Below are 26792 nucleotides of genomic sequence, written 5' to 3' on the forward strand. Positions count from 1 at the left end.
AAGCGCTTGGGAAGTACGAATTGGCAACATATAGAGACAGTCCCTACCCAACAGTGGGCTCACAGTCTAAAAGGATTAGATAAAGTAAAGCAATAGTCCATAGCAATCTCTAAGAGGGAATTTCCTCTAGTGAGGTTGGAGGACCTTGGGGAGTCTGGTTTGGTAACTCTGGGACTCTGAAGAGTTGGAGAAGCAGCCTAAGCCTGGGAATCAGAAGGACCTGGGCTTGAATCCTTGTCCCCTCACTTGTCTGCCATGTGGCCTTGGACAAGTCACTTCACTTCTCTGGGCCTCAGTTCCCTCCTCTGTAAAATGGGGATTGACGATGAGCCCCATGAGAGGCATGGACTGTGTCCAACTTGATTACCTTGTACCTACTTCAGCTCTTAGTACGGTGCTTAAGCATACAGTACGCACTTAACAAATACCGTAAAAAAAAAAAAAATTAAAGGCTCTGGAGGATTACATGGTTCCCAGAGTGAAGTGAGTAGTAGTTGATTAAGCTGGAAGGATATTTTGTGGGGAATTGAGCAGGGGTTTTAAGTGGGTCAGGGAGGAGAACAGGGCCTAGTGGAGGAGGAAAGGATACTGGTTGTGAGATAGAAGAAGATAAATTAAGATACCAAACTAAATTGGGACCTACCAGTTATAATCAAATGCCCAGAGGAACCAGGCTAGATACTAGCAAGTTTGGGTCTGAGTAGTAGAATTGACACTCAATCAATCAATCAATCGTATTTATTGAGCGCGTACTATGTGCAGAGCACTGTACTAAGCGCTTGGGAAGTACAAATTGGCAACACATAGAGACAGTCCCTATCAACAAAATAAAATAAATAGGATAGAAATGTACAAGCAAAATAAATAAATAAATAAATAAATAGAGTAATGAATATGTACAACCATATATACATATATACACTCAAGCCAAGATGAAGATCTTGATATCGGTCTGGAAATTTTTTGTTTCCAAAAGGCATGGTTTAAGGCTAAGAAGACATTCTCATAATAAAGACTCCTGTTCTAAATTATGGGTAACCCTCCATCCTAGCATTTGTGAACTTATCAATCAGTCAGTGGTATTTATTGAGCACTTACTAGGAACAGAGCACCGTACTTATTCACATCTTTTTCTTCTTAATCATATTTATTAAGCATTTACTCCATGCCAGGCACTCTCCTGAGTGCTGGGGTCAATAAAGTGGGGGAAGCAGCATGGTGTAGTGGATAGAGCATGGGTTCTAATCCCGGCTCTGTCACTTGTCTGCTGTGTGGCCTTGGGCAAGTCAAGGAACTTCTCTGTGCCTCAGTTACCTCATCTATAAAATGAGGATTGAGACTGTGAGCCCCATGTGGGTCAGGGACTGTGTCCAACCCAATTTTTTGTTTCCACCCCAGCACTTAGTACAGTGCCTGGCACATCATAAGCGCTTAACAAATACCAGAATTATTATTATTATTGCAAGATTAATAGGTTGGATACAAGGTAAATAGCACACCTTAGCATTCCCTGTCTATATATTTGTACCCAATCATTTATTTTGTCCACTCTATTTGGGAAGATTTTTATTTTTGTCTCCCCTGTTACAGAGTAAGGTCCTCGCACTCAGAGAATGTGTCACTTCCTTATTCTCTAAACACCTAGTGTTGTGCACTGCAACAAGTAGGCCTGTATTAAATGCTGCTGCTACAACTAATCCGAACACTTTCTCCCCAAGTACCTGTGCCAGGATGGTGATTATAGCTCTACTAGTTTGCCCAGTGCCCCTTAAACTCTGTTATCTCTGCAAGCTGTTTGTTTTTTTAGTTGTTGTTGTTTTTGTTTTCGTGGTGTTCGTTAAGTGCTTACTATGTACCAGTGCTTACTAAGCACTAGGGTTGATACAAGCTCATCAAGTTGGATATAGTCCGTGTTCCACATGGGGCTCCTGTGCTTAATCCCCATTTTACAGATGAGGGAACTGGGGCACAGAAAAGGAAAGCGACCTGCCCAGAGTTACACGGCAGACAAGGGGTGGAGCAGAATTAGAACCCAGATCCTTCTGACTCACAGGCTGCTGCGAGTATCTAACCTGGTTCCTGTGGGCATTTGATTATAACTGGTAGGTCCCAATTTAGTTTGGTATCTTAATTTATCTTCTTCCATCTCACAACCAGTATCCTTTCTCATCCACTAGGCCCTGTTCTCCTCCCTGACCCACTTAAAACCCCTGCTCAATTCCCCACAAACTATCCTTCCAGCTTGATCAACTACTACTCACTTCATTCCGGCTGCTCTGTTCCTAGCGGGGCGTGGAGGGAAGGAAGGGAGAAGGGGACAGAGGGGCAGCACAATGCGAAGCGCGTGCAATTGTAAATAATAAAGTTATGGCTCCAGTGGCTCCAGGAGAGAGCTAGCACTGGGCCCGGAGGACATTCATCAATCAAGTAGGCGGTTGGCATAGGCGCCAACTCAGAGCTCTCTGTGGTCTTCACCCACAGTAGCCAGCTACATCGAGAATTTCTGAGTTGCCCTAGATCGGTCGGACATAAACCTTCAGCACAACACCTTGGTTTTTTTATCTTAATTCATCTTCCCTTTAGGTCTCTCAACCAGTATTCTTTATTCCTTCACTATTCCAGCAGGTTCCTTCTAGTTCTTTTCCCAACTCCCCCCAAATGCGGTGTGAGGGTCAGCTGGACTTGGGGGGTAAAAGTAGCTCAGAATGTAATAGGTAATCCAAGTCTGTCTTCTGAAGAGAAGTATATCAAAAACTCTTGAGAAGCGGTTTTTCTGAAGGAACCAGGTATTCGTTTATGGCTGGAATGAAAAACACACAGGAAAGCAGAGTGGCCCAGTGTAGGAAACACAGGTCCTGGGAGTCGGGGGGCCTGGGTTCTAATCCTGGCTCCGCCACTTGTCTGCTATGTGACCTTGGGCATGTTGGATAGCTTCTCTGGGCCTCAATTTCCTCATCTGTAAAATGCTGGTTAAATACATGTTCTCCCTTCCCCCTGAGATTGTGGGCACCTGGTAAGACCAGGACCTTATCTTTTATTTACCCCAGCACATACTACAGAGGACATTGTAAGCATTTAACAAATAATATCATTATTATTATTATTATTATCAATATTGTTGTTTTGTGGGGTTAATGGCAAAATGACTATCCAAACAATATTTTGGAAAAAATGGCCATATTAATCTCCATGTAATTTCATTTTAAGAGTTTTGTACCTTATTGTACATTGTTTGTTTTGCCTCAGAAAAATCTTGATTCCCAGTGAATTCCAAGTGGATTTTAAGCTCATTGTATAGTAACTACAACACGTCAGAGGTTGTTTTTAAATTATTCTGTGGCCAGTCCTGCAGATATATTTCTCTCCCTCTGAAAATGCCCATGTTATTGGGAGAGGAATTAGTTCTCTCTGCCCTTTGTATTAAAGAGCCGTGTTCAGACTGGACACAATTTTTCAAACAGTAGTATGTGCAGAGCACTGTATTAAGAGCTTGGGAGGGTATAAGAGAAAAAGATACCTGCCCACAAAAATTATACCATCTGGTAGAGTAGATAGACATAAATAATTTACAAGTAGGAGTAAGAATTGATCATTCAGTGATATTTATTAAGTGCCTCCTGTGTTCAGAGCACTGTATTAAACACTTGGGAAAGTACAGTCCAGTAGACTTCGTAGTTATGATCCCTGTCCACAAGGAGTTGCAGTCTGTAAGGGAGGGATAGTAGAATATTTCAAACGAGGTGTAAAAAAGTTCTTTAGGACGTGAGAGCAAGAACACTGAGACGACAGTGGAGAGGATGTGTCTTGGAGGAGAGAAAAAAGTTAATCCAGGAAAAGCCTTCTGAAATCAGTGGGATTTCCGAAGGGTTTTGAAGGTGGGGAGAGCTGTAGTCTGGTTGATTTAAAGCAGAAGGGTGCTCTAGACCAGAGGAAAGGCATGAGCCAGAGGTCAGAGGCAAAGAGAGTCAAGAACGTAGGCTGAGCTAGAGGTGATCTCAGGAGGAATTGAGTGTGAGAGATAGGCTGTAGTAGAAAAGAAAGAGAGAGTGGACAGAAGAGCTTTACAGCCAATGATCAGGAATTTGATGCGGAAAGGTGTGGGCATCCATTGGAGGTTGTTGAGGAGTGGAGAGATGTATGCAGAAAAACAATTAAAAAAAGATGATCAGAAGAGCAGTCATCCCGGGCTCCCTGTCCTCCCCTTCCCCCAGTTAGCAAAGTAAGACAGATGTCGGTTGTCCAGAACTGCTGTCCTCTTCTTCTCTGGCACTAACACAGACTCGCGGCGAGAATCAGTGGGTTCAAGTAATCAGGAATTGAACTCTGTCTGTTTTGCGTTCTTTAAGATTTGATAGAGGGGTTATTATGTTGTTAGGACCCCTTTCTCAAACACCTTTCCAGCACAGCATTATTAACAGTGTTCTTTTTAGAGAAATATTTCATAAAATGGCATTGGTTCAACAAGGATTTTGGAGGATCGGCTGTCGGCATTTGTCAACACTTACACCTTAAGAATGAGCCCACTGAAGGATATAGAAAAGATTTCTTGGTTATGGCCCCGGATAAAACTCAGGAATTTTGTCTCTGAAAAGGTCAAAGAACCCTAAGCTTGGAAAGTTGACAGCCCTCCTTTCTGGGAAAGGCAATACAAACACGACATAATGAAAAAAGCCTGTATCGCCCTGCAGACTGCACTTCCATGAAATTTTAGGAATCATCTGGGCCTGCTGGTTCATTAAAAAGAGAAATGATATCTGAATCAGACCAGAGAGACTAAATACCACCAGTCAATCAAAGTCCACTACAAAAATAAAAACTGTATCACTCGTGTATTTTCGAAAACCTACCAATATTGAGTTTCCTTAGGGACTGTAATTCTATTTTGAAAATAAAATCCTCTCCTTCGCCTGTCGTGGCTGAAAACAGCACCATTCTCTGTGTTTCTGAAGCCTGCCACCTTGGCATTATCCTTGAGTCCGTGTTCTTTTTCAACTTTCACATGACGCCTTTTGCTAAATCTTGTTTTTCCCCTCCATGGCAGTTCCCATGTCTGCTCTTTCCTCTCCATCCAAATGGCCATCAATCAAGTCAGTCCTACCCTGGCTTTTATCAGCCACCTCCCTTCCTCCAGCCTCTCCCTCTCTAAATTCCACTCTGCTCCTCTGATCATCTTTTTTTCATTGTTTTTCTGCATACATCTCTCCACTAGTCAACAACCTCTAGCGGATGCCCACACTTTTCCACATCAAACTCCTGATCATTGGCTCCTCCGTCCGAGGTGGAAGTGAGAAGCAGCATGGTCTCGTGGAAGGTGCTCTGGCCTGGGGAATCAGAGGACCTGGGTTCTAATCCCAGATCTGCCACTTGCCCTCTGTGTGACCTGGGGCAAGTCACTTCACTTGTCTGTGCTTTGGTTATCTCATCTGTAAAGTGGGGATTAATTCACTCAGTCATTTACTGAGCACTTACTGGGTGCAGATTAAGACTGAGCCCCAAGTGGGCCATGGACCGTGTCTACCCGGATTATCTTAAATTTACCCCAGTGCTTAGTTCAGTGCCTGACACATAGTAAGCACTTAAGAAATGCCACTTAAAAAGGGGGAGGGCTGGGAACAGTGGTGCGGATGGGAGCAAGGGCTGGAATGTGGTCTCAGCCTCTCTCCTTCCCCCTGGGGAGTGGGGAGGCAGCTGTTCAGAGTCAGAGTACTGTGGGACATTGGAAGGCTGGGGACAGAAGCAAGAGGTGGGGCTGGAGCGTAGACCCCCCCCCCTCGCCCCCCCAAAAGTGCCCTATGGCATGAGAACTCCGAAGCAAGGGGGACTCCCCTCCTTCCTGCTGACGTGAGTGGTGGAAACTCCCTCCCTGGGAGCCTGTGGGCGAGGATTTTCCTGCCAGAGCGGCGTGTGTGCACCTGGGCCTTAGGATCCCTGTGCTCTGACTGACCGAGTTCATGGCCAGCTGGGTGTCAGCGTCCACCCTATGATCCCGGGCATCCAGCTCCCTGCTGCCAACACCTCCTCAGGAGGCTTCCTCCCCACCCCATCCCTGCCCTTCCCCTTTATACCCAGCCTTCTTTTCCTGTCTGTCTGTGTCTCTCTCTCTCTCTCTCTCTCTTATGATGTTTGTTAAGCGCTTACTATGTGCCAGACACAGTTCTGAGCGCTGGGGTAGATACAGGGTAATTAGGTTGGACACAGTCCGTTTCCCCGTATGGGGCTCACGGTCTTAATCCCCATTTTACAGATGAGGTAACTGAGGCCCAGAGAAGTTAACCGACTTGCCCAAAGTCACACAGCGGATAAGTGGCGGAGCTGGGATTAGAACCCATGACCTGTGGCTCCCAAGCCCATGATCTTTCCGCTAATCCATGCTGCTCCCATATGTGCCAGGCACTGTTCTGAGCACTGGGGTAGATACAAGGTAATTAGGTTGGACAGAGTCCATGTCCCCAAATGGGGCTCACTGTCTTAATCCCCATTGTACAGTGAGGGAACTGAAGCACAGAGAAGTAAAGTGACATGTCCAACGACACACAGCTTCCTTCTCTCCCTTCACATGGTTCATAAGGGGCCACAAATTATGTAGTCTTTTGCCCACCAACTGCCCCAAGGATTCACTGTGTGTCGCTGTTTTGCAAAAAAAAAAAAAAGGTTGCATGCCATTGTACCCAAGTTTTACTCCACTCTTCAGTCTCTCGATCTCTTATCCAGACATTCATGAAAAATGTTTTGTGGTTGTAACATCTGTCTTCCCTTGTAGACTGTTAGCTCCTGGCTGGCAGGGAGCGTGTCTACGCTCCCTGTTGCACTGTACTCTTCCAAGCGCTTAGTACAGTGCTCTGCCCACATGAAACACTTAATAACTGCCACTGATTGATTGAAACATGTTCAGAGTTCACGTTCATCATATGGGCTACGGAGAGAACATGAACTTGGTTCCCATTCTTGCCTAAGCGCTGGAGTGGATACAAGCAAATCGGGTTGGACACACCTGAGGCACAGAGAAGTTGAGTGACATGCCCAGGGCCACACAGCAGACAAGTAGCAGAGCCAGGCTTAGAACCCATGACCTTCGGACTCCCAGACTTGTGCTCTATCCACTATGCCAGTCTGCTCTCCCTCCTCCTTAGACCATCAGAAATGGCCTGATTGGATTATTTTGTATCTATCCCAGTGCTTAGCGTAATGCATGGCATACATAGTAAGTGCTTCAAAAATACCTTCATTAGCCCTAGGAATAGCAGCTGCATCGGTATTAAAAGATAAGTTCATGAGTCCACAAATGTTTGATTTCAAAGTACTTTTATTTGGCTAAGGTAGTGAGGCAGTATTGGGATAAAGAAAACTTCTGATTGTGCTTGGGGCATATTACAGAGAAAGACTGTATTGTATCTTTGCATATATATTTGAATAGAAGGCATAATTTAAAAAGCCAACATGTGCAGATGTTAGGAGATAAAGACTCCCATGGTTTATCAGAGATTTGCTTGTGAGTCACAATCGTCTGGGATTTGGTGTGGTTATTTAGAATTTTCAAAGTCCTAGGAGCAACTGTAAACCTTATGCTTTCCAATCAATCAATCAATCAATCAATAGTATTTAACAAGGGCTTACTTTGTATAGGGCACTGAACTAAGTGCTTTGGTGAGTGCAATATCATCATCATCATCAATCGTATTTAGTGAGCGCTTACTTTGTGCAGAGCACTGTACTAAGCGCTTGGGAAGTACAAGTTGGCAACATATAGAGACAGTCCCTACCCAACAGTGGGCTCACAGTCTAAAAGGGGGAGACAGAGAACAAAACGAAACATACTAACAAAATAAAATAAGTAGAATAGATATATACAAGTAAAATAAATAAATAAATAGAGTAACAAATAGAGTAACAAATATGTACAAACATATATACATATATACAGGTGCTGTGGGGATATATAGTAAATATATAGTAAATATGATGCCTATCCTGAAGGATCTTACAGTCTAGCGGAAGAGAGACACTGAAAGAAATTAGTATAAAATATCTACATTAGAGACAGTGAGTGTGTGTGTGTATGTGTGTGCGTGTGTGTTTGTATGTGTGTGTGTGTGTGCATGCGCTGGGGGCGGGTAAATGAGTGCACAAATGTTCTGTTCTCTTTGTTGCTTGATGTCTTTTCGGGATTCCCACAGTAATTTTCAGAATTATTGTTGCAGTGAATTTTAGATTGGTTTTTTTTTATGATATTTGTCAAGTACTCACTGTGTGCCAGGCACTGTACCAGTGCACACTGTACTAAGCGCTGGGGTAGCTAGAAGTTAATCTCCCAGGCCCATAGTCTACCCACTAGGCTACGCCGTTTCTCTGCTGCTTCCAGGATAATATTCCTGGAATATTGTCCTAATATTTGCAGTGTTGTTTGAAAGGCTCACCGATTTATTGTCTTCCTTGGTTCTTTTGCTCTTTCATTTGAAACATAATAAATGAAACGTATCTGACTACACGAACGGATGAGGAAGTAGTAAGATCTCATTAATCTGAGATGGGTTGGGGTCAAGCCCGTTCCAGAATGGTGAATTTTCTGGAGAAGCTCAGAGCCGGCTGTATCCGTCTCCTTCCTGATCTCATTGCTTCTCATGAACTTATAATAATAATAATGGCATTTATTAAGCGCTTACTGTGACTCGCAAGTCATATCTGGTTCTCATGGCATCGTGATTGCAGTGCAATGTAGCTTTACCCCCACAGCTTCATTCGTTGTATATATTGAGCGCCTATTGTGTGCAGAGCACTGTTAATAATAATAATAATAGTGGCATTTGCTAAGCACTTACTGTATGCCAAGCAATGTTCTAAGTGCTGGGGGGATACAAGGTAATCAGGTTGTCCCGCATGGGGCTCACAGTCATCATCCCCGTTTTACAGATGAGGGAACTGAGGCCCAGAGAAGTGAAGCGACTTGCCCACAGTCACACAGCAGAGAAGCAGCGTGGCTCACTGGAAAGAGCACAGGCTTTGGAGTCAGAGGTCATGGGTTCAAACCCCAGCTCTGCCGATTGTCAGCTGTGTGACTTGGGGCAAGTCACTTAACTTCTCTGTGCCTCAGTTACCTCATCTGTAAAATGGGGATTAAGACTGTGAGCCCCCACCCCCACCGTGGGACAACCTGATTACCTTGTAACGTCCCAGCACTTAGAACAGTGCTTTGCACACAGTAAGTGCTTAATAAATGCCATTATTATTATTATTATTATTATCATTATTATTAAGTGGCAGAGCCAGGATTAGAACCCATGACCTCTGACTCCCAAGCCTGCGCTCTTTCCACTGAGCCACGCTGCTTCTCTAAGGTGATCAAAGCACTGTTCTAAGCGCTTGGGAGAGTACACAACAGCAATAGACAGACACATTCCCTGCCCACAACGAGCATCCATCCATTTGTGCATCGATGGCATGTCCCTGGACTGTAAGCTCGTGTGGGCAGGGAATATGTCTACCACCTCTGTCGTCTTGTACTCTCCAAAGTACTCTGTTTTGCGCACAGTAAGTGCTCAGTAACTACTACTGATCAATTGATTGATCTCTGTTACGTGTTACCTCACAATGTTGCATCCCAGGGGTACACTGCCATCACCTGATCAAACTTCTGTGTGCCTTAAAAATGCTCTGCCAGTGCTTGGCACATAGTAAGCGCTTAACAAATACCAACATTATTATTACAGTTCACCATTCATTGTTTCCTTTGGGGACCCTGTTACCGTTCATTCTCCTCACATCAGCCACCCAGCACAGCTGTCGCAAAAAAAAATATCGCTTCAAAGCTGGTGACCTCACTGCGTTTCAGTACTGGTCTTGAGTTTTGGTTCATAAGTGATGCCGGTGAAACTGCTCAGTGAGCCATTATCATCATCAGTGGTATCGATTGAGCACTTACTGTGTGCAGAGCACTGTACTAAGCACTTGAGAGAGTACAGTACAAAAGAGATGGTAGACAATGTTCCCTGCCTGCAACTAGTTTACATTCTAGAGGTGGGAGATAGATACTAAGTAAATCATTTATAAGATGTAATTTATGGGCCGGTATGTAAGTGCTGTATGCATGTGCCAGATATGTCTTTCACGGCACGGACGCATCACACAGACGTGGAAGGTACCGAGCTACCGTAGGTTTCTAAATGTTCCCTTTGGTATGAAGTTAAATTCCCCAGGGCCGTCACCTCTTAACGTATCCAAAACAGACTTGCTCATCTTCCCACCCAGACCCTGTCATCCAACTAACACAGGCACGAAATCTCGGCGTCATCCTCGATTCATTTCTCTCGTTCAGCCCCCATAGTTAGTCCGTTACCAAATCCTGTCAGTTCTGCCTTCACAGCATCACTAAAATCTACCCTTTCCCCTCCATTCAAACTGCTACTACACTGATCAAAGCGCTTATCATAGCCCACCTTGACTACTGCATCAGCCTCCTCGCTGACCTCCCAGCCTCCTGTTTCTCTCCTCTCCAGCCCATACTCAAATCTGCTGCCCAGGTCGTTTTTTTAAAAAAAAAACAACAAAGTTCAGTTCACATCTCTCGACTCCTCCAGAACCTCCAGTGGTTGCCCCTCCACCTCCTCTGTGTACTCTAGACTGTAAGCTCGTTATGATCCACCTCCTCTGTGTACTGTAGACTGTAAGCTCGTTATGAGCTGGGAATGTGTCTTTTATAGTGTGTTTCAATGATAATAATTACTATTATTATGGTATCTTTTAAGCGCTTACTATGTGCTAAGCACTGTTCTAAACGCTAGGGAAGATACAAGGTAATCCGATTGGACACAGTGCCTGTCCCACATGGGCCTCACAGTCTTACAGATTAGGGAACTGAGGCCCAGAGAAGTGAAGTGTCTTGCCTAAGGTCAACCAGCAGACACATGGCAGAGCTGGACTTAGAAACCACGTCCTATGACTCCCAAAGCCGTGCTCTTGCCACTACGCCATGCTGCTTACTCTCCCAAGCGCTGAGTACAGTGTCATGCACACAGTAAGCACTCAATAAATACGATTGACTGTTTACTCTACCTCACCGATCTCCTACTCCAACCCAACATGCACAGTTTGCCCCTCTAACAACCTACTCATCATTAACTCAGTCTCATACGACTCTTCGCCAACCCCTAACCCATATCCTCCCTCTGGCCTGAAGTTCCCTCCCTTTTCATAGAAGACAGGGCACTACTCTCCATCTTCAAAAAACTACTAAAATCATTGTTACCCCGTAGGTCTTGCCTAAACCCTGATTTCTCCTATTTGCCCTCCTTCTGCCTCCTCTGTGCACTGTACCCCTTTAATATTAATGTGTGTCCCAGATTTACCTACATGTTCATCTTCTGGCTCCCTTTGTATTGCACTTCTTCAAGTGCTTAGTACAGTGCTCTGCACACAGTAAGCACTCAGGCATAACCATTGATTGATTGTAGGGAGGATAGCTTGATACATAGCAATAAAGAGAGGAGTGACTTTCTGGCACAGAAGCGTCAAGAAAATTATGAAATTGAGACAAACAGCATTAAATTGTACAAATCCCAAGCATGTCAGGACAAGGGACAATATTTGAGGGTTCACAAGGTAGTTGGCACTGTCAGTACTACAGTGACATTTTAAATGCTCTCCCCTCGCGCCTCTCCTCCCCTTCCTCCCACTCCCCACCCCCACACACTGATAATCATCAGCATCATAAGCAACATCCTCCAAATCAAAAGACCAGTCAATCATATTTATTAAGCACTAACTATGTGTAGAGCACTGTACTAGGCACTTGGGAGAGTACAATATAACAGAGTTGGTAAACATATTCCCTCCCCACAATGAGTTTTCAGCCTAGAGGGATCATGCACATACTAATTTACTCTCTCTCTGTCCTTGTTTGCCTCACCCCATATTTTTTCCTCACATAAAATTACAGTTTGGTGATATTTTTTTCACCTGAATGCATGCGTGTTATTGAATGTAGCGGTTTATCTCTCGTGACTATGAGGTTTGCATTGAAGTCATCAATAGCTGTACTGTTTTACAGTGGTTATTTACTAGTGATTACTGAAATAAATTTTCAAATGGTTTCCTCTTCAGTGTGAGATCAGGGCCCCATTTACTGTTCATGAAGAAAATTATTCAACTTTTAAATAATAGACGTGCATTTCGGTTATCCTTGTGGCAAACTATATAACCCCAAACATTTTGCGAGAAAAGCATTCAACTATTATGTCCATTTTCCATCTTTAAGGACAGTGGTCCGGTTTTAATTTTCCTTTGGACTTTTGAGGCTTTCATTTTCTCAGACTACTTTTATTATTTTTTTCCCCGAGGTCATTGTTTTTTCAAAGCCCCCAAAATTAGAGTGCGGTAAAACACATGCCCTGTAAATAAGGAAGTTTTGGCCACTACAGGCAAGATACCACAGTAACTGATAATGCCTGAGTGTGCTTTCCCAGAATAGCACATTTAGATTGCTTCTCTCTTTTCCCATTCTTACCAAAGCCAGAATTATTTTCCAGTAAACCCCTCCTCCTCCAAAAAAAAAAACCCAAAGCAACCCCAAAACATGGTCCAGAAAGATTCCATTGCAGTGCAAACTCCAAATACTTGATAAACTAATGTTCTTATGCCATGTCAAGTGCTATCAAGGATAAACAAGGTAAATTAAAACCCAAATTTAGGGACCGAGGGCCTCCTGTTAACTGAGAGTTTTTATGACATGCCGAAGAGAAATTCTGCTGAAAATAAGGGACAGTGAAAAGTTGGGTTATAAAATATGAGTACATAAAACTGAATTACCCCATCTCTGGTGGGTTAATTCCACAACTTCTCAATCCGCTAACCCCCTCCTTCTTGTTTGTTTCAGATAACAGCGATTTAATTGCTTGCACAGTGATGACAAAAGATGGAGTTATGGTGCAGCGCTTTCTGGCTGTGGATATTTACCAGATGAGCTTGGTGGAGCCAGACATTGCAAGATTGGGCTGGGGAGTGGTGAAATTTGCAGGCCTTCTGCAGGTCAGTTGCCAGAGACTCCTTTGTGCAGCTGGGAAAATCGTCTTCCCATTTGGGAAAAATTCCAGAACCTTTGCCTTACTATCCACTTCCCAGATTTTAAGTGTTTCGAAAGATCGGCTTATCAAATCTTCCTTTCCCCAGACTCAGAAGTCCTTTTCAAATCCCAGCCTAGTTAAATGCTCTTTAGTCTCCACTGATTTTAGTCATTAATTTTTTTCAAACTGGTATTTTCTCGAAGGTCTGCCGTCTACTTGTAAACCCTTTATAGCTGGAGGTGTAAGACTCAACCACATCCCATTCTTATAAGCAGAGAAGTGCTTGGGGAAATTAAATATGCACACACACAATTTCAGAAGAACATTGTTAGTATTACTTACCCATTGAAATGTTTTTGTGACTGTAGCAGTTAACTTGTGCCCATGCGATCGCCCAAGCCGGTTTAGTTCTCAAGGAGGTTTGGGCACTCAGTGGTTGCCAAGGCAGTCAGGAGCCTCAGGCTTCTTAGCCAATTCCCGGTTGATCCATTGGCATTCTAGCCTTTCACTTACTAGCCGCTCGGGCACTGATTTTACATGCTGCTCTCCACCCTCCTAACCGCTGCTCGGGTATCAGTTTTACATGCTGCTTTCCACCTTCCTAGCTGAAGGTCAGTCAGTCATATTTATTGAGCGTGTACTGTGTGCAGAGCACAGCACTGAGCACTTGGGAGAGTACAGTATAAAAACAGACACAATTTCCTGCCCACAACTAGCTTACAGTCTGCTCAGGTATTGGTTTTAACATGCCGCTTTCCAACTTTCTAGCTGGAGGAAAAGTTTTTACTCGACATCTCGCCCCCTTCTTTTTTTAATGAAAAGGAGGCTTTCTGAGAGTTTGCTTGCCCCCTTAGGCACTACAAATTAAAGACTTTGGTAAGAATGGGAAAAGAGAGAAGCAATCTAAATTAAAGAAATTGGTTTTGCTTTTTCCACAGGATATGCAGGTCACTGGAGTTGAAGACGACAGCAGAGCACTGAACATAATTATTCACAAGCCCGCCTCAAGCCCCCACTCCAAGCCCTTCCCCATCCTCCAAGCCACGTTTATTTTTTCGGACCACATCCGCTGTATCATTGCCAAGCAGCGCCTGGCCAAAGGCCGCATCCAAGCTCGACGCATGAAGATGCAGCGGATAGCAGGTGAGGAGATCTGTCATATATATATATATATATATATATATATATATATATATATAAAATTATCTATTAATGTCCACCTCCCCCTCTAGGCTGAAAACCCGTTGTGGGTAGGAAATGTGTCTATTATATTGCTCTGTTGTACTCTCCCAAGCACTTTGTACAGAGCTCTGCACATAGTAAGCACTCAATAAATACGACTGACTGACCGACCAACCGACTGAGCAGAGGCTCACAAATGCAGTTTTTTCTTTTGGGTTTGGAACCGGAAAACATCTCTCTTTTGCCAGCCCGTCCAGACCAAGAGCCAGGAAACAGGGTGGGACTTACGAAGAGGCGAGCTGTTTTGTTCTGGATGCTTATTTTCAAATTGGTTCTTGACAGCCACACGGATTTCGTCTTAAGAGAAAGGATACACAGCGGTCCTTCGGACTTGAAGGAAAACACTGCTAATGGTGAAATTCGCCTGTGGGAACTTATAATAATAATAATGAATAATCATTAATGAATTAATAGTGGTATTCGTTAAGTGCTTACCATGTGTGTTTGTGACTGAAAAGGCCCATAGTCCCGACCATAGTGTACCCATAGAGACTGTTTCTTGGCTTTTATCACAAGAGAAAGAGTCAATATTCAGAAATACATTTCACCTGGTAAGAGCCATGAGGGCTCTTTTCAAGATACCTCCCTGCAGGAAGCTAATGAGAAAACTACTGAGGTTAGATTTTTTAAGGTCTTCTTTCATCTTTGCTTGACAGGTAGGGCGTGCCGGTGTTTTATCACCCAACAGCTAAGAAGCTTTTCCTTAAGCCCAACTGAAATCTCTCCCGCTTGTGTGGTTCTCTGGAAACAACTGGCCATCCTCTGAATTACAAAGCCTTCATAGACAGATTATCTTTGACCCTCAGAATGAAGCTTGGAGTTTAAGAGGGAAGCAGACTGCCAAATCTCATCCCTAACAAACATTAAAGAAAGTGCACTTTTTTTTTGTAAAGCTAAATTCTCCTTGTACATTTGGTCTGTCCTTCAGGTCAAATCTCATTATAAGGAGGTTCATGGCAGGACATGAATCATTTCATTATATACCCAGCCCCCACAACATAGGGTTTGCATTCTCGCAAAACCCCACTTTGATCAAAAATTTGCAATACAGTACTCACGGGGTCCAGTATTATTCTCGTGTGCACAAGTGCATATGGACAAGCCATTTCCTCCCACACCACAGAATGTAGTGTGCAAATAGGCCTACATTGTTGGGCAAACATTCCCTAACTAAATTTTAGCCAAAATGAACACCCTCACTCCTCAATCTGACAGGCAGTTACTCTCCCTGCCTTCAAAGTCTAATTGAAGGTACATCTCCTCCAAGAGGTCTTCCCAGACTAAGCCCCACTTTTCCTCATGTCCCATTCCCTTCTGAGTCACCCTGACTTGCTCCCTTTGCTCTTCCCCATCCCCTCCCTGCAGCTCCAAAGCACTTGTGTATATATCTGTCATTTTATTTTATTTATTTGTACAGATGTCTGTCTCTTCCCCTCCATCACCTAGACTCTAAGCTTTTTGTGGTCAGGGATTGTGACTGTTTATTGTTGTATTGTGCTCTCCCAAGTGCTTGGTTCAGTGCTCTGTACACAGTAAGCACTCAGTAAATACAATTGAATGATTGAATGAATGAAAATGTGGAGTGAAAACACACATTATGGCTGAACTGAGTGTACTAGTGCAGAGCACTGTATTAGGCAGTTAAGAGAAAGCAATAGAAATAAGTACATACTCCATGTTCCCAGCAAGAGGTCAGCCGTGAGATAGACGAGATTGAAGTACAGTGAGAAGGATGGCATTAGGGGAGCAAAGTGTGCAGGCTGGGTTGTAGTAAGAGGATAGAAAGGTGAGGTAGGACAGGGCAAGGTGATTGAGAGAAGCTTCAGTTGAGGACTTGCCCCATCCCCTCCTAAAGAGGGATTTGAAATCAAGGAGGGTACAGGGTGAGCCTTCTTTGCCAGGTGGGAAAAGGGAGAGAGGGTGATGGGGGCACAATTGCGCACAACTGGTTCCACAGTACGCTGCCTGACCGTCAGCTGGTCTATGGGTCACATCAGTCCTTTACTCAGTGGTATTTACTGAACGCTTAGCGTGTGCAGAGCACCGTCCTAAACATTTGGAAGAGTCTCGTCATATGCTGTCGAGTCATCTCTATCCCATAGCGATGCCAAGGACACATCTCTCCCAGAATGCCCCACCTCCATCTGAAGTCATTCTGGTTGTGTATCTGTAGAGTTTTCTTGTTCAAAATAAGGAACTGGTTTATCGTTGCCTCCGTCCATGCGGTCAGCTTGAGTAACCACCCTCAACTCTCTCCCAAGCTGCTCCTGCCCAGCACAGAGGAGTTTTGACTCGTAGCAGATTGTCTTCCACTCACTAGCCACTGCCCGAGCTAGGAATGGAATGAATAGGCCTCTGCTTGACTCTCCCTCCCATAGTTGAGACTGATAGAGTACTAGAAACTCTCCAGGTGCAACCCTGAGAGGGTCTCAGAAGAGAACAGTACAGCAAAGTTGGTAGACGCGTTCCCTGCCCACATCAAGCTCACAGTCTAGAGGACTTGCGTAGGAAAAAAGTTTCACTGTAATAGTAGAAGTATTTCTTGAGTTTAGGAAGTTCAGTTTAGAAAAGCAAAATGGTCGCTGCCCACAAGGAGCTCACAGTCTAGCACAGAGAGCAAACATAAAAACTGTTCATAACTGGAGAGGTCAAAACTAAAAAATAGAATGAATACGTATGAATGCTGAGGAGGGGTTAAAATAAATTCAGAAGTGCAAGAGTTGTCTTTTGGGATTGTACAGTTTAGGATGCTGGAAAGTTAATTGGGAAAGGCATATTGGAGGAAATGAAATTTTTTAGGTGGGCTTTATTAATAATAATAATAATGGCAGTTGTTAAGCATTTACTATGTGCCAGGCACTGAACTAAGCGCTGAGGAAGACACAAGATAATAGGGTTGGACACAGTCCCTGTCCCAAATAGGGCTCACAGTCCTAATCCCCATTTTACGGATGAGGTAACTGAGGCCCAGAGAAGTGAAGGGACTTGCCCAAGGTCACACAGCAGACAAATGGCGGAGCCAGGATTAGAACCCAGGTCCTCTGACTCCCAGGCTTTTGCTCTTTCCACTAAGCCACACTGCTTCTTAGTAGGCCCCTTTGCTTGGAAAGGAGGGAGCGGTGCAATCTGCCTGGTTTGGGAAGGGAAGGAGTACCAAGCCGAGAGAACAGAGGCCTGAGTCTTGAGAGCAAAGAACAGCTAGAAGGTTAGCTTGAGAAGAACAAAGAGAACAAGTTTGGGGAAGAGTGGGTGAAGAGAGCAGATAGTTTGGAAGAGGTGCTAAAGAGCTCGGAAGTCTGTTGTGAGAGTTTTTGGGTTGACAAGGGAGCATCACAGGAACCCTTGGGAGGGCTTGGGGGAGAGGAAAAACGTGAGCCGAGGTGACGCGTGCAGCAGTGTGCTGTAGAAATTGGAGTGGGGAGGGGCTGGAGTCTGGGAGACCAGAGAGGGCACCGCTAATAATTATGGTTATTTGATAAGCGCTTATTATGTGCAAGGCACTGTACTAAGTGCTGGACTGATGCAACAGTGTAGCCGTAGTTAGAACAGAGCCTGTACCATGGTGAAAGCAGCTTAGGTAAAAAGGAAGGGGAGGGTCTGGGAGATGCTGTGCAGAAAGAACGCCCAGATTTTGACAATGGGCTGTGCGTATGAGGGAGGAAAGATGACAAGATTACTCTCATGAAACAGATACAGTAGAAAGATTTATGAGCACTGTTATTTACTGTAGCATTCCTTTTTTTTTGGTAACCATTTAGTACTTCCATCCCTGTGATCAGGCAATGTGACCACCAATTCCGTTATATTGTTCTCTCCCAAAAGCTTAGGATAGTGCTCTGCACACAGTAAGCACTCAATAAATATCACTGATCGATTGATTTATCATTACTTAAGAACTTGGTTTACACAACCATTCCAGAAACCGTTTTTAGTGTGAAAGGTGTCTTAAATCAATCAGTCCTTTCTCTTCAGATATATTCTCTGTTTTTTCTACTGTAGCATTATTTTTCACAGTTGGCCAGAAAGCAAAGTGTTCCATTTTTAAATGGGGAATTAAGGTGTGGTGTGACTGTTACTTAGAATCTATGCCTTTGGATGCTTTTTAAATTGTTCTTTTAAAGAATAATAAAGTGAATTTAATTTATCACCAGCCCTGTTTAGAATGAAAATTGGATAGCATCTTTACCACGTTTGTGCACAGTAGGTGTGTGATCAGTAGCAATGATTGATTATGGGTAGGGATGAACAGACGTCTTTCCTAAAGCCGAAATCCACATCCAGCCGTCACTTCCCCCGAGTTCCTGAGCTGTGGCAAGTGAATTATTTATGATTTACAGATAGGGAAAAAAACTGTATCAGTGCCTTATTTTGGGAGGTAATGGCACTAGAACCCAGAACTATTTGAAGTGTAATTGATAAAGATCACCCACAGTCAAATGTGTTTTTCCCTCTTTCCCATTACATCTGGTTCCCATAGTATTTATTCGTTCATTCAGTCAGTCAGTCATATTTATTGAGCACTTACTGTGTGCAGAGCACTGTACTAAGCGCTTGGGAAGTACAAGTCGGCAACATATAGGGACGGCCCCTACCCAACAACAGGCTCACAGTCTAGAAGGGGGAGACAGACAACAAACAAAACATGCAGACAGGTGTCAAAATCATCAGAACAAATCGACCGCCATGGTCTCTGAGCTCATTTAAATCCTAAATTTTATCCCTAGAAGTTTGCCTGCAAATTGCAGAAGTTAGCCAACCTGGGGTGGCTTTAAAGTCAATCGATCAATCGCATTTATTGAGAGTGTACAGTGTGCAAAGCACTGAACTAAGCCCTTGGGAGAATATGATGTGACAGATTTAGTAGGCACATTTCCTGCCCACAAGGAGCTTACAGTCTAGAGGGGGAAACGCATTAATATAAATAAAGGAATTACAGATACATACATGAATGCTGTGGGGCTGAGAGAGGGCTGAATAAAGGGGGCCAGTCCAAGTGCAAGGGTGATGCTGAAGGGAATGGGAGAAGGGGGAAATGAGGGTTTAGTCAGAGAAGGCCTCTTGGAGGAGACATGCTCTTAATAAGGCTTACAAGATATCTGGGTGCCTGTGATGGAATTAGCAAAAGACCGTTCCATTAAACCCAGCTATTGAATTAACAAAAGACCTTCCCGTTAAACCCAGCTCTCCTGGACCTCCCAATCCAGCCTTCGACGGAAGTTATGGGGTTCGGACACAGCTCCGCCACCACCTCTCAGCACCTCCCGTTCCGCTTCTACGATCAGTCACGCCGGGGCAGCAGTGATCCGACCGTTCAGCGTTCCGTTTTCGCATCGGTCGACAAGGTGCCAGGTAAAATCAGGCTTCTCATTTCCCCTCCCTCCCGGTAAGAAAAACATGGCACCCTCAATCATGAGTGGGAGAAGGAGAGACAGAGACAGAGAGAGAGACAGAGAGAGAGTGTGTGTGTGCGCGCGCACACATGTGGCAACTTTTCATTCCCAACAAGCCTCAGAAAAGCTGCCCTTCAACCTTCAGACATCAAATTGGCTGTTAAGGAGTGGTTTCTTGGAATTCCCTGCAAGTCGGAGTACAAGGCTAAGCCGAAGTTCCAGAAATAAATCTTGCCTTTGCTTTTTGGTGCTCTGCCATCTCATTTTAGTTTTCCAGAACGTCTCTTGGGTGTGTGGAGAAATTTCTTAGAATTAGCACTGAGAGATTTCTTAGAAATTTCTTGGAAATTCAAAAATTATTACTAATGAAGTTGTGGTAGAGTAATTTCCCTTCCAGGCCAAGATGGTTAGAAAGTGATAGTGTGGTTAATGCTGTAACTGAAGAAGTGAGATGGAAAAAAATTGTTCTGGCCCCTACTCTGGCTCTCGTTTTACTTTCTTTTGAGATGTCCCCCTCTTTAACCAGGTTTTTATACTTCAGTTTCCCAAAAAGAAAGATAAGTTAATCACAAAATTAGGGCTGAACTGCTAGAGCAGCAGAGACTGTCTACTGACAACAGAGTGTATCACAGAGATTTAATATACGATTCTTTCTGCTTTAAGTAGAAACCGTCTCCTGACAACAGAAAGCACTACAGCGATTTAATACACGATTCTTTCTGCCTTAAGTAGATCCATATGGACCCTAGATCTCTGAAAAAAAAACAAAACTCTTCATGCGAGCATTTCTCGAGGTTGTAAAAACATCCTAAAAGCCGGCCAAACTACCTAGTATAAGTCGCTCCTTTAAAGGCAACTCAGTTGCTAGATACTGCTATTTCCAGCTATGATTTCAAGTGGTTGTTTTTTTACAGTGGAATAATGAGTCTAAAACCATGTGCACTTTTGTTCCCCAAAGGAGAATTGTTTAGAGGCTGGAATGTGTTGATTTGGGGTGTGTTTCTGCTGGACTCATCAATGAAGCCCCTTTCCTGACCTTTCAGGGATGTAGAAGATTAATCAGGCTTAAAAAAAAAATCCTCAAGAACCTCGAGCTCCTTAGAGACGTTGTTATTGTTCATTCTAGTGGCTCTTTCAGCAATGCCTAGTGTGGTCACTTTCAGAGTGGAACCGTTTGGTATGCAGCTTGAAAAATCCAGTATGCAAAGCATGGTGGGTTTGAATTAGAATCAGGGTTCTAAAGGCCAGGCTTTGTCACAGTGTTTTGCATTCTTGCTAGGCCTTTCCCATTTGCAAAGTGCTTGACTAGAGTTTACTAGCTAGCCCTCCAAGCCCCAGAACTTTTGTGAGAGGGGTGTGCTTGCCCTAACGAGAGGGGAGTAGAGGAAAAACAGTCCTATTGACTTTCCACCTGCTTGGCTTAAGTCTCCAGGGACCATGACTCAAGGGGCACTTCTTCAAGGACTTACTTGCCAGAGGGATCAGTATCACTATAGATTCCAGCCCTGAGGACGGTGAAGATCCATGTGGTTGCCCTGTAGGAGGGGAGTAGAGGTGAAGCAGTCCTACCAACAGCCCACCTGCTTGGCCTTAATTGCCCAAGGACTATGAACCAAGGAGCACATCTTCCCCCTTGGGGAAGTGGCACAGATCACAGGCCTGGGAGTCAGAAGGTCACGGGTTCTAATCCTGCCTCTGCCGCTTGTCCGCTGTGTGACCTTGGGCAAGTTACTTCACTTCTATGTGCCTCCATTGCCTCATCTGTAAACCGGGGGTTTAGACTGTGAGCCCCACATGGGACAGGGACTGTGACGAGGGACTGTGTGATTTGTTTGTATCCACCACAGTGCTTAGTACAGTGCCTGGCACATAGTAAGCACTTAAGAAATGCCATCATCATCATCATTTTCCAGAACTTTAATGCCGGTGGGGTCACCACTGCCATAGATTCTAGCACCCTCGGTGAAGATCGGTCCTGTCTCCTAAATGCGTTAGCTGGGTGCCCTCACCCACATGATGATGATGATCATTCATTCATTCATTCTTATTTATTGAGCGCTTACTGCGTGCAGAGCACTGTACTAAGCACTTGGAAAGTACAATTCAACAACAGAGGCAATCCCTACCCAACAACGGTCTAACAGTCATGACAATAGCAGTACTATCATTAAACATAGTAGGGACAGGATAATCCATACAGGATAATGAGCCCCACGTGGGACAGGGACTGTATCTGACCGAATTTGCTTGTATCCACCAGAATTTAGTACAGTGCCTGGAACACAGTTAGTGCTTAACAGATACCAGAATTACTATTACAAGCTAATCAGGTAATACAAAGTCCATGTCCCTTATGGAGCTCACAACCAATCCCCCTTTAACAGATGAGGTAACCGAGGCCCAGAAAAGTGAAGTGACTTGCCCAGGGTCACACAGCAGACAGTTGGCGGAGTCGGGATTAGAACCCAGGTCCTTCTGACTCCCATTCCCGTGCTCTATCCAGCAGGCCACCCTGCTCCTCCCATTATCAGGGTCACTTCCATATGGAGGAGCGGTGTCTATCCTGACCCTGGTGTCTCCTTGTCTGATAACGGTCAAATAAAGCGCAACTGCCCTTCTCTGCACACTCTTTTCACACAAGCATTGGCCCCAAATCTATCCAAGTCTAGTATTCTACGGCTGAAGAATTGTCGAACCTTCCGGGAAGCAAACTAATACAAAACAAACCCACGTAGCCACACTCAGGGAGGAACCGACTCTGAATTATGAACTGCTCTCTTAGAGGATGCAATTTAAAAATGGAAAAGCTGCACGTAAAAGATTTAGAAACGTTGTATGATGATATGTGAAGTTAGGAAGACAAAATTCCAGATAGGGTCATTGATTTTTGTCTGGGGTGATTTGTCAAGAGAGGACAGAAAAAGGATGGGGATATTTTGAAGATGAGTAACATTTTTGGAGGTACAGTTAATTTGTGTAACTAGAGAGATGGAGGAGCAGATCCATTGAGGGCTGAAGCATTAGACAGATTTGAGTTGGGCTAGAGGAAGCAGCCAGAAATGATAATAGGAGCTTCCTGTCTAGACCTGCGTTGTGCCACTTTAACGTGTTTGGTTCTAAGACTCTAGCGTGTTATTTCATAAACGCGTGTCATAAGGTCAGAGACCAGGCTGCGTGGAGAGATTGGGCAGTGGGAGGATAATTTGCATGAAAAAGCAAGGCACAAATTTGAAAACCAAAATAGCCTGTTGGTACTGCATCTTAATGACCCAGGCTGAAAGGCTGTTTCCTGTTCCTATTCCTTAGGCAGGCTTCAGTGGGGAACTACTCCGTTTCCCTTACCATATTAATAAAATTCCATGCCGTGTGGGATTACCATTCCCTTTTCTCTGGAAATCATTTTCAAGCAGGGAGGTTGTTCTGATTTTATAGACTAGTTTTATTACATAAAACCGGATCCCACTTGACCGGTTCCCCTCGGTACTTATGCGCACACTACTTACGAAAGAAGAGAATCAAACCTTTAATTTTCTTCACTTTATAGTCCAGAAATTACCTGTTCACCTGTTTTAAAAAACACTTCCCTCTGAGGCAGGGGCAGGGGAATCTCCGGCTCGGACGCCACGGACGGGCTGGTCTTGAAATCTAGTGTGGCTTTTGAGCACTAGTGCTCAGCCGCGGATTTGGCATCCTATCGGTGGCAGTGCTTGTAGCTTTGTGTCTGTTATAGTGTTATATTGTGCTCTCCCAAGCACTTAGTACAATGCTCTGCACACAATAAGCACTCAATAAATCCAATTGATTGACTGACTTTGCCTGCACAGCCAACAGCTCTGCAGGAAGCTGGGTGGTAGCTGGAAGCTGCCCCAGCCCATTATTGCTATTGTGATGATCATCTGTTAATGTAATAATAATTATTAATAGTAATAATGGTATTTGTTAAGTGCTTTCTATGTAGCAGACACTGTACTAAGTGCTGGGGTGGATACAAGCAAAATGGGATGGACACAGTCCCTGTCTCACTTGGGGCTCACCGTTTCAATCCCCCTTTTACTGATGAGGTCACTGAGGCACAGAGAACTGAAGTGACTTGTGTGCAGAGCACTGAGCTAATCGCTTGGGAGAGTGCAGTGTAACAGAGTTGGTAGACACATCCCTTGCCCATACGAGCTTCAAGTCTAGAGGGGAAGATAGACACTAAAATAAATAAATAAATTATTGATAGATTCATAAGTTCTGTGGGGCTGAGGGAGAGGTGAATGAAGGGGTCAAATCCAAGTGCAAGAGTGACACAGAAAGGAATGGGAGTAGGAAAAATGAAGGCTTAGTTGGGGAAGACCTCTAGGAAGAGTTGTGCCTTTATTTGTGTTTATTATTAATAATAATAATACTATTTGATAAGCACTATGTATTAGTATTTGGTAAGCCAGGCACTGTACTAAGCGCTGTCAGTCTCCCCTTCTAGACTCTGAGCTTGTTGTGGGCAGGGAACGTGTCTGTTTGTTGTTGTAGTATATTCTCCCAAGCCCTTCGTACAGTATTTTGTGCACAATAAGTGCTCAATAAATGCGATTGAATGAATGTATGAATGAATGAATAAAGGTGGGGAGGGTGATCATCTGTCAGATAGGAAGAGAGAGGGTGTTCCATGCCAGAGGTAGAATGTAGGTGAGAAGTCGGCAGTGAAATGGGAAAAATATATTGCAGGGTTATTGCATTCAAAATCTCTCATGTATGTAAATTAAAAATTTCACCCCACCCATCGTTCACCCTAAAGGCAAGTAATAATAATAATAATAATAGTAGTAGTAGTAGTATTTCTAATCACTGGAAAAGAATACATGGGTCAGTCAATCAGTCGTATTTATTGAGCGCTTACTGTGTGTAGAGCACTGTGCTAAGTGCTTGGGAGACTACAATATGACAATATAACAGATCCATTCCCTGCCCAAAACACGCTTACAGGCTAAAGGGGGAAACAGACGTTAATGTAATGGATGCGAGTTAGACACTGGCCCTGGCCCTCAGGGGTTCACAACCTAAAAAAGTGGGGCAGAGTTCTCCTTCGGAGGGCTACATTGCCAGTGTCGTACAGGGCCAGGACAGCTGCAGGCTGTGCCCCCTCCCTGGGTTGCAGACCCCCTCTCCCCCCTATGATCCTCCCGCCAGTGGCTTCCTGTTCAACAAATGGTCAGTCAGACAGTTCTTTTGAGCATCCTCGGTAGGCAGGAAAGGTTACCTCCAGATCTGCCTCTGTTAGGTGAGCAAAAATAGTGCAAGATAGTAAACTTTCATTGTAAAAAAAACAACGATTCTCTCAGGACTAACGCTGTCCCTGGAACTATGGTCAAACCCACAGGAAAGTGTTTTCCCTCTTTTGAGCCGTGGCAGGGACTCAAGGAAGTTGAGGAATTCACTAGGTTTCCTGGTGGCCTAAGAAAGTGAGCGCAGTTTCTTAGTTTGCCTCCCTTGGTGTAACTTGTGCATTGAAAGACCATAGCTCAGTAAATATGGGAAGTTTTCTGGCACGTCATTCACACATCTTAATTTGATATTGCACCACAGAAAAAGGGAGATTATATATGAGTACTTTCATGAAGATTTTGTTCCCCCTTGCAGCGTGCAGAGAATCCTTTGAAATGTTCTTTAAAAAGTCGTAATAATGGTGGTATTTGTTGAGTGCTTACTATGTTCAATGCACTGTTCTAAGCGCTGGGGGGAAACAAAGTGATCAGGTTGTCCCATGGGGGGCTCACAGTCTTAATCCCCATTTTACAGATGAGGGAATTGAGGCACAGAGAAGTTAAGTGAGTTGCCCAAAGTCACACAGCTGACAAGTGGCGGAGTCGGGATTTGAACCCGTGACCTCAGACTCCAAAGCCCGGGCTCTTTCCACTGAGCCACGCTGCTTCTCAAAAGTCATCAGCGAATTTTCACAACTGCAACATTTTTTTAAATAACGTAACTAAGCTTAACCAATTTTAACAATTGGAGCAAAAAGTATAGTTCACTGAGTGTGTTAACCCTTGTCGAAAAGAGTCAGTTAAGTATTGTTTGCTTTGGTAGTGGGAGAGGGGTTAATGGATTGCAGTCTGCAGTGTCTTTATACTCACCCAGATGTTGATGAGGGCTTAGTTTTATAAATTCCATTTCACTATGTCAGTAACTGACAGCTCCTTTTTTTGGCCTAGAATTTCAAGCCGGTTTCTTGTTGTTTGTATTAGTTTTATGTCAATGCTTGGGGCCTTCCAAATCAGTTGAGAACCCAGTCCCGGCTTTTGAGAATAGATTGCATTTCCCAGGTGTTATCTTTATCAAAGAAAAATAAACACGCAATGTACCTGTGTGACATGAAAAATTAAGCAGTTCTGTGGAAGAGCAATATGAAACATGATTCTGTAAGAAATTGTGTAATACTGGAAGAGTGAGAGGATTATAGGGTGATTTTGATGGAGCAGATCTCTGATCTTCAGATTCATAATGCTTTTTTTGACACCTTTATTTATCTTTCCTGTGGGTTTTTTTCCCCTCCTAGCTGCCAGTTTCTAGAAACCAGATCCTAGATATCAATGCTTGTAGTGTGAGTTGACTACCCTATTTCATGAAAAGTAAATTTTCTGGTATTTTAAACTAGTTGCTAAACCGGGGACTAGCTTCAACCCTGAATTAGAAATTTCCAAGATAAAACCTTTTTTCAGAGTTTTACAGCCTAAATTAAGATGTGAGTAAAGCCTTGTGATAACTCTTTTGTAACAGCATAGACATCTCAGGAAATTTTTACTGCTGATACTTCTCCCGTCCCAAGAAGGTGACTCTCAGGAGCTACTATAGCAAGTTAGTTCTTTCTCCCATAGTAAAATCAGGAACTTTTCTAAGTGGCCATCGACCATGGTTTCCCCTGACCATTCTGGGAAGCATCCCTAAGTGTCCGAGGAGTTAAAAAATGTTGTATACCAGCCAACTTTCCTGACAAGGGAGGAGAATTAAGTGAGAGCCCAAGAGATCCCACCCAGTAGCCCACACCCAGTAGCCCTGCCCCTTGATGACCTTCTCCTGCCTCACTCCTCGATCCTCTTCCCCATCGGTCAATGGTATTTCTTGAGCACTT

The 26792-nt window shown here is 44.0% G+C and overlaps 1 protein-coding gene and 1 non-coding gene across 9 annotated transcripts in view; one reads left to right on the forward strand and one right to left on the reverse strand.

Moving 5' to 3' along the window:
* The window catches only part of CLEC16A (C-type lectin domain containing 16A), a 257225-nt gene that overhangs the window by 166463 nt on the left and 63970 nt on the right, over positions 1 to 26792 (forward strand). For all 8 annotated transcript variants that reach the window (XM_038762218.1, XM_038762220.1, XM_038762222.1 and 5 more), the window contains 3 exons: positions 12866 to 13017; positions 13991 to 14195; positions 19476 to 19643. In XM_038762218.1, coding sequence (XP_038618146.1) covers positions 12866 to 13017; positions 13991 to 14195; positions 19476 to 19643 — 525 coding nt within the window. The remainder of the gene's footprint in view (positions 1 to 12865; positions 13018 to 13990; positions 14196 to 19475; positions 19644 to 26792) is intronic.
* On the reverse strand, positions 16585 to 16722 carry LOC119942931. Its single transcript, XR_005455424.1, has one exon. It is a non-coding gene; the product is annotated as a small nucleolar RNA SNORA7 (small nucleolar RNA).

The sequence above is a fragment of the Tachyglossus aculeatus genome, chromosome 21 (assembly GCF_015852505.1).
Source record: "Tachyglossus aculeatus isolate mTacAcu1 chromosome 21, mTacAcu1.pri, whole genome shotgun sequence".
Lineage (NCBI taxonomy): Eukaryota > Metazoa > Chordata > Mammalia > Monotremata > Tachyglossidae > Tachyglossus > Tachyglossus aculeatus.